We start from the raw sequence: 8,623 nt of genomic DNA, 5'->3' as shown, positions 1-8,623 counted from the left end.
TATATCAGTCATTAAGTATTGTTTTAAAGGTTTGAATCTTAATTATTCAGATTCTAATCATTAGAAGTGTTTGTTTTTCTTATTTAACTGCCACTTAATGTATGTGAATAAGTCTGAACGATTAAGGTCTATAGCAAAGTCCAAATAGCATTAAGGCCTCATTTGTTTTCATTAAGATTAAGACCTCTGAATTTGAATACACGTCTAAATATTAAGATTTGCATTAAGAGCTAGGTGTTTAGATCTGAATACACATCTGAATATTAAGATGTGGTCTCCAAATCTGAACACGGGATGATTGTTGTTTATTTTCAATATTTGAATGTGCATATGAAATCAAACATTATATTAATAAAATGTTATAAAAAAATCATTTCAACAAAAAATATTACTTTTTGATTAAAAAAATATCATAATCATCAAGCATAACATAAAACAATCACGAATAAAAAATATTTTTATAGGCACAATATAATATCAAAAAGTTCAATGAGTATGATAGATGCTAGTCGAAAAATAATAAATAAGGTATCACATTATCAGCGCCTAACATATATTTTGGCTAATTAGAAAAACTAAAGAATTCTTATCTTCTTTTTTTCCAATAACCTTAATCCAATTCTCTAACTTGTGAACCTCTAATGTCATTTATGCTTTTTTTTGTAGCGGACACTTTCACAAAATATACCAACACATGTACTATATAATGGCTCTTCCCATCCAAGTCCATCTAATTTTTTCATATATTTTTCAAATGTAGGTGCACTATTTTTTAATCAATAACTCCAGAGCAGTAATCATCTTCTCATCAATTTCCAATTTAGACGAATAAGTTTTTTTTCTTCCCCAATTTTTTTTCCCAGCTAAAATTGAAGATTGGGATGTAGAATTAGTAGGAGCTCCATTATTTTTGTCACCAACTAGTTCAACAACAATAATATATCAAAGGGTCTCAATAAATTTATTGACCTAAGACAGAATTCTAATAAGAGACCTCAAATATGTATACATAATTATTATTTTTAATTATGAATAGTATTTTTTCACTCAAAAACCTTGATGAACATCAATACACTAAAAATATTATTGCAACAAGTGTTCTTGACAAACATCAATACACCCTAAGAAAATTATTCATATAAAAAAAATACTCGTAAAGATTATGAAAACTTACCAGTTCAAGAGGAAAAAATTGGTGTTTGATTGAGAAAAGAGAGGAAGAAAGTTTGTAGTTGAGAGAGCAAAAGTCACGCAAAGACCAAGAGAGGCGATACAATGTTATTTTATAACTTATTAAATAAGTCTGAATGGTGTTAAAAATTCCTACAATGATAACATATCACCGCTACTCTATCTACTTTCACCACCCCCACAATTCATTTCAGCCACATCTATCATCATTGTCAATCACCACCACCTACCATCCTCTATCCAACCACAAACACCATTAGTGTCAATCACCAAAATCAACTCTACATTTGAGATGCAGAAGACATTGTTTTTCAAGAAACATCCTTGTTCAATATCCTCTGTCTCCCCTCAATTATGCCTCATTTGTTTGCAAATTTTAATATATCAGTCATTAAGTATTGTTTTAAAGGTTTGAATCTTAATTATTCAGATTCTAATCATTAGAAGTGTTTGTTTTTCTTATTTAACTGCCACTTAATGTATGTGAATAAGTCTGAACGATTAAGGTCTATAGCAAAGTCCAAATAGCATTAAGGCCTCATTTGTTTTCATTAAGATTAAGACCTCTGAATTTGAATACACGTCTAAATATTAAGATTTGCATTAAGAGCTAGGTGTTTAGATCTGAATACACATCTGAATATTAAGATGTGGTCTCCAAATCTGAACACGGGATGATTGTTGTTTATTTTCAATATTTGAATGTGCATATGAAATCAAACATTATATTAATAAAATGTTATAAAAAAATCATTTCAACAAAAAATATTACTTTTTGATTAAAAAAATATCATAATCATCAAGCATAACATAAAACAATCACGAATAAAAAATATTTTTATAGGCACAATATAATATCAAAAAGTTCAATGAGTATGATAGATGCTAGTCGAAAAATAATAAATAAGGTATCACATTATCAGCGCCTAACATATATTTTGGCTAATTAGAAAAACTAAAGAATTCTTATCTTCTTTTTTTCCAATAACCTTAATCCAATTCTCTAACTTGTGAACCTCTAATGTCATTTATGCTTTTTTTTGTAGCGGACACTTTCACAAAATATACCAACACATGTACTATATAATGGCTCTTCCCATCCAAGTCCATCTAATTTTTTCATATATTTTTCAAATGTAGGTGCACTATTTTTAATCAATAACTCCAGAGCAGTAATCATCTTCTCATCAATTTCCAATTTAGACGAATAAGTTTTTTTTCTTCCCCAATTTTTTTTCCCAGCTAAAATTGAAGATTGGGATGTAGAATTAGTAGGAGCTCCATTATTTTTGTCACCAACTAGTTCAACAACAATAATATATCAAAGGGTCTCAATAAATTTATTGACCTAAGACAGAATTCTAATAAGAGACCTCAAATATGTATACATAATTATTATTTTTAATTATGAATAGTATTTTTTCACTCAAAAAACCTTGATGAACATCAATACACTAAAAATATTATTGCAACAAGTGTTCTTGACAAACATCAATACACCCTAAGAAAAATATTCATATAAAAAAAATACTCGTAAAGATTATGAAAACTTACCAGTTCAAGAGGAAAAAATTGGTGTTTGATTGAGAAAAGAGAGGAAGAAAGTTTGTAGTTGAGAGAGCAAAAGTCACGCAAAGACCAAGAGAGGCGATACAATGTTATTTTATAACTTATTAAATAAGTCTGAATGGTGTTAAAAATTCCTACAATGATAACATATCACCGCTACTCTATCTACTTTCACCACCCCCACAATTCATTTCAGCCACATCTATCATCATTGTCAATCACCACCACCTACCATCCTCTATCCAACCACAAACACCATTAGTGTCAATCACCAAAATCAATCGCATCACCATTAGACATTATTTACAATCATCACCACCAACCATTATTACATCCACTATCACTAACGATAATTTACACCATTAGTCAACACTATATATCACTAACCGCCACCATTATTCACCACCTCCATTAGCTAATAGTATCATTCCATTACTAATTATCAGCCGCGACTATCAACAAGTAAAGTTAATCACTACTGCCAACCATTATACCATAAGATACAAGCCACAACCACCATCATCACTTAACACCATCCCAAATTGACACATACAATCACCATTGTTAGTCATCACCACCACCAATTGTAATAGAAAAATTAAAAATATTTTATTAATATAATCTTAGATAAATTTAGTAATTTTTTTACTTAATTCTTATTATTTTTTAATAAAAATGAATTCTATACATTCAGATGTTGAGAAAACAAACAGTATTAACTATTTAGTATTCAAATCTTAATGTACATCTTAATATTCAAATTTGCATTCAGATTCAAATGTCTTAGTCTTAATAAAAATAAATTCTCTATGAAAATTACATTTTTTTAATATTAGGTTAATTTTATCATCTGTATATCAAAGATATTGATCTAAACATAAGCTTTAAGCACATACATTCATGCTATCACATAAACTTAATGATATCCGAATCTTAAACATGATAATCTTCTTAGAATATGTCAGAGAGAAAATACTTGAATCGTAACCATTATCATATATAAATGACTGGAAGTGTTAATTGAAAATTGATTTCTACTTCTGCGCCCGCTTTAAGCACACACGTTCATGCTATCATATAAACTTAATGCATATCAAGATCTTAAACATGGTAATCTTACTAGAATATGTTGCAGAGAACAATCATGAGGCATACGCATTATCATACATAAATGAGTTGAAGCGGTAATTGACAATCGATTTCTACATGTGCCCTAACCTTATGCTACTAGCGGCACAGATAGTGATGAACTTATGCATATATATGTGATAACCCTAATGATGGAGGGATGATCAATTTATAGAGGTTGAGACTTAATCTTGTATGTCCATCAAGTAACGGATCTAACGGACGAGATTCGTTCTTCATTAAATATTAGTTTTGGATTTTTCATTAATTCAGTCACACATAAAATAATAAAAAGTCTAACATTCTCCCACTTAGCTCAAAGACCACATAACACTAATATTTAATGACATATTCATTAATTGCGGATAAAACACAATTTTTTCTATAATGTCTATCATACATATCATGATATGACAAAACATGAGTTATGACGGTTATACATAATTTTGTGCTACATATTTCCTTTCATAATTGATAGATGGCAGTTTACTTAACCTTTTTTCCACATTACTGCTCCTTCAATGTATCAAGCTATTAAAATTAAAGATTTATTGAATATAAAAATGTTATTATTTTTTAAACAGACTAAAAAAAAGTAAGGCCCATAAATGAAAACAAACAACCCAGATCTTTTGGTTAATGTGGCAAGACCGATGATTATTTTAGAAAAAAATTGGAATTTTTAGAAAATAAGATTTTTTGGATTAGGTGATAAGCACCACGTGTCTAAAAGCATTTTTATGTGGTGCTAAGGCAAAATTCTCTAATTGATCAGGAATATAACAAATCGAAGGATATCTAAGGCAAACAATATTAAAATGAGAGAAGTAAGGAAGACAAAGTGAAAAGTGGAAGTCATAACTTTCTCCATTTTACTTTTTTTCTTTTTATTGTCTGAATTATCAAGATTAAAACGAAAAAACTACAACCTATAAATCCAAAATAAGGCGTGAAAGGGATTACGCATATCCTAAGTCCTAAAAGGAATGTATAGATGTAGAGATCCATAGGTAAATATACTATCTACTTTTAGATAGGCCCATTCATGATCTTTTAATTTGTCAAAACTTTTAAAATTTCGTAAAGCCCTCCTAGAATTCCTTTTGGCACTCAGTTCCTGATCTACATCGTGTCAATCCCCATCAAAGTGATTCTTCCATTTCCATGTAAAGATCATTTCCTTCCGGAGTATGTTCACCCACTTTGGATGGTAAAGAAACTTTAATTAGCCATACTTTCCAAAGATGATCCTGCCGGTACAGACTATGTTGTTCGAACTTTCTAAAATTGTTGTCACACCCATTGTCGGATTCTCCAAAATGCATTATTTTTGGAGTGTTTTACACACACTTGTCAATATTTTTAAGAATCTAAGCAACATAGGGAACAGTGCTCCAAGGGTCCCAAATGACAATGTTGCGGAAATATTGTGGATTAACTAGCTCACAATCACAAACAAAGAAAATATATAGACAAGAAGAATAACATAAGGATTTAATGAGATTCGGCTAGGCCTACTCCTCCCATCAAAATCAGAGAGAGTTTTCCACTATGAAAGAAATACAATAAGTTTTAAAATGTTTTCAAACTCTTAGGACTATATTGTGTATCCTGTACAATGCTTTTGAATCCCCAACTATATCTCATATATATAGATGCCAATAGTCCTAAACCTACAAGGAAAAAGTTTTCTCAATCCTAAAAGGACAATATAATTCTTTTCCAAATCTATTAGAACAAAGGATCTCCTGAATAATAATTATGAGTTTTTTACAATATAGAAAGAAATTCAAGACATAATTAACCGGCAATAGAAACTTGCCTATGTAAATAATGGCGAACTAACAGTACAATATGTGAGCTTTGAGTAAGCTATAATGAGAGTACAAATCTGTGGGAGAAAGGCAAAGTACAATGGCAGATGAAGAGCTTCTACTTTTTTCATGGTACTTTACTCTGTCTTTTTCTATCAGTAGTATCAGAGTGTGAGATCCTGGAGTGAGGAAAACATAGCAGAAGCTAAATTAAACCTCTCTTCTCTTTTCTGTACCATACCATGGCATCGGACAATAATTTTGTTCAAGCAGCAATTCCTCGCACAATCAATTACTCTGTTCAACAATAGCGTAAATAAAGTAACAAATGCACAATGAATTACTTGTTCACTTTTACTTGTCTAATATTCTAAAAATAAATTAATCGTTTTTCCTTCATTTGTTACCTTGCGACCTGCATCAATTAAGAGGGGCTGACCACACAAATAAACATAGAGATTTTCTTTGAACGAAAATCAGGGACGAGAGTCAGTGATGAGGCAGGCAATGATGGACTAATAATCCAAAGGCAGAATTTTCTCCCAAACGGAATTGGACTCAGCTGTGGATTGAAGTGATTTAGCGATTACAAAAATGCACAAACATCGAGAGGGCTTGTTAAGGCCAGGATCTTCGTAGTACAATCTTCCGCAACCATCGACAAACAAGGTGCGCTTCTCTTACATTTACCATTCCAATTCAAATCCTCCATTGATGACTTTACTGTATTGCTTTTGATTGTCTTACAGTAGTAAAAGATCTACATTCAAAACACATTTTGGTATATTATAAGCATCTATGCTTATTAAAAGTGTTCCTAAATTGGATGGAATCAGGTGTCGACTAATAATATAATGGAAATAAATTTAAGATCAATGAATTAAATTTTTTCCTGATACTTCAAACTTCAGTCAAATAAATAAGACACATAAGTTAAAACTTTTAATTACAGTTGAATTAATAAGACACATAATTAGAATGGAAGTTACTAATTAGAATGCATAATTAGTAACACACCCTCTTGGATTTTAAAAGCTGTGAATGGAAAATGAAAAGTTGTGACTTTCTGAAAAATGGTGACTTTTTTGAAGAGTTGCGACTTTTTCGCAAGGTTGTGATTTTTTTGAATGGTTGTGACTTTTCCAAAGGATTGTAATTTTTTCGAAGGATTGTAACTTTTCCAAACGATTGTGACATTTCTGATAAGGCACAATAAACACCTATTCACACTATTCTTTGTTGTTTATGTTTATAAACAGATGGTTTCTCTCATTTTTCAACAACGAATTTTCTAAATTTCAGAGTTTCTTCCTAAATAAATTGTAGTGTACTTACTGCCATTGAGTGGTAAGTACTTTCGTAATACAAATTAGACAACAAACCCATCAAAAGCATTATTACAGTCTCGATAAATTGGAATGGTAAATATAAGAGAAGTGCATCTCATCTGTCAATGCTACTGAACGATTGTACTGCGGAGATCTTGGCCTTAACAAGCCCTCTCGATGTTTGCCGCATTTCTCTAGTTTCTAAATCACTTAAATCTGCTGCTGACTCCGACTCCGTTTGGGAAAGATTTCTGCCCTCTGATTATCAGTCTATTATTTCTGCATCACTGACTCCCGTCCCTGAGTTTGCTTCAAAGAAGGATCTCTATGTTTACCTGTGTCACCATCCCCTCTTAATTGATGCAGGTCGCAAGGTAATAATAAATGAACAAAGAGGGAAAACAGTAATCTATTTTTTGAATACTAGAGAAGTAAAAGTGAACAAGTAATTGATTGTGCATTTCTTATACTATTATTGAACAGAATTTCTCACTGGAAAAACGGACCGGAAAGAAATGTTACTTTGTAGGTGCAAGGGATCTTGATATTCCATTGGTTGATAGACCATCATATTGGAAATGGACTTCACTGCCAGAGTCCAGGTTTGCGCGACTTTTTTTTATTAAGATCTTCTGAATCATTATTTGTACTGACTGATTTGTAGTTCAAATATATTATTACCTCAGTCCCAATATATGTGAAATAATTTAGATGACTATTGTGTATTCTCATATCGTGAGATCAGGTTTCCGGAGGTGGCTGAGCTCAAACGTGTTTGGTCGGTAGATATTGGGGGCACAATAAGAGCTGGGGTTCTTTCACCGCGGACATCTTATGTAGCATACCTTGTTTACATGTTTGGAGATGAATTTGGATTTAGTTATCGACCCTCAGAGGTTTCAGTTGGAGTTTCTGGTGTTAAATTCGACAAACGATTTGCAATTCTCATGCCAGAAGATGAAGAGTCAATTTATAACCTGCCCCCTGATCTAGAGGATAGGCTCAAGAAAGTGTATGAAGAGGCAGTACGTTCTAATCTGCCTTCTGATGCAGAGGACGATGATCCAGGGCTACGTGATGATATTTATTTGGCGTTGCAACATTTGCCGTTGCAGCTTTTGCCGGAGAATGTTTCAAATCGGCTGCAACTTGTTATGCGACGTCCTAAACTTAGAGATGATGGCTGGTTTGAGATAGAATTGGGTGAGTTTTATACTGAAAACGAAGATGATCGCATAGAAATGAATTTGAAAGAGCTGAAAAAGTGTGCATCTCTAAAGGCAGGGCTTATTATTGAAGGAATTGAGATAAGGCCCAGAATGGATTGATTATCACATTTTTTTTAGAAAATATATCTTCCATTTCATAGAACTGTCAATTATTAGTGAAAAAAATAGATGACATGTTTGTTTTCCAGTTCTGAGATAATGTCTGCAGTATAAGTGTGCAAGTATCACACAATTTAGTTTGACTTTGCTACTTCTCTACCATTTGTTTTGAGGGTGACACATATTCCTATTTAAATAATCCTTAAGAGAGGATAATAAAGAAATTTAGTTACGACGAGAGGGAGTTGCTCGGATGGTAAGTACC

At 31.8% G+C, this 8,623-nt stretch overlaps 1 protein-coding gene across 1 annotated transcript; it reads left to right on the top strand.

The window, feature by feature from the left end:
- Positions 1-7,016: 7,016 nt before the first annotated feature.
- LOC102604070 (putative F-box protein PP2-B12) lies at positions 7,017-8,419 on the top strand. The gene is made up of 3 exons (XM_015309643.1): positions 7,017-7,404; positions 7,514-7,649; positions 7,742-8,419. Exons 1-3 carry the CDS (start codon positions 7,156-7,158, stop codon positions 8,356-8,358), a joined length of 1,002 nt encoding a protein of 333 aa, XP_015165129.1. The 5' UTR covers positions 7,017-7,155; the 3' UTR covers positions 8,359-8,419.
- Positions 8,420-8,623: the final 204 nt, after the last annotated feature.

This window comes from Solanum tuberosum, unplaced genomic scaffold, assembly GCF_000226075.1.
Source record: "Solanum tuberosum cultivar DM 1-3 516 R44 unplaced genomic scaffold, SolTub_3.0 scf00112, whole genome shotgun sequence".
In the NCBI taxonomy this organism is placed as follows: domain Eukaryota; kingdom Viridiplantae; phylum Streptophyta; class Magnoliopsida; order Solanales; family Solanaceae; genus Solanum; species Solanum tuberosum.
Note: the sequence above shows the minus strand (reverse complement) of the source record. Positions and strands in the feature narration are given on the sequence as shown.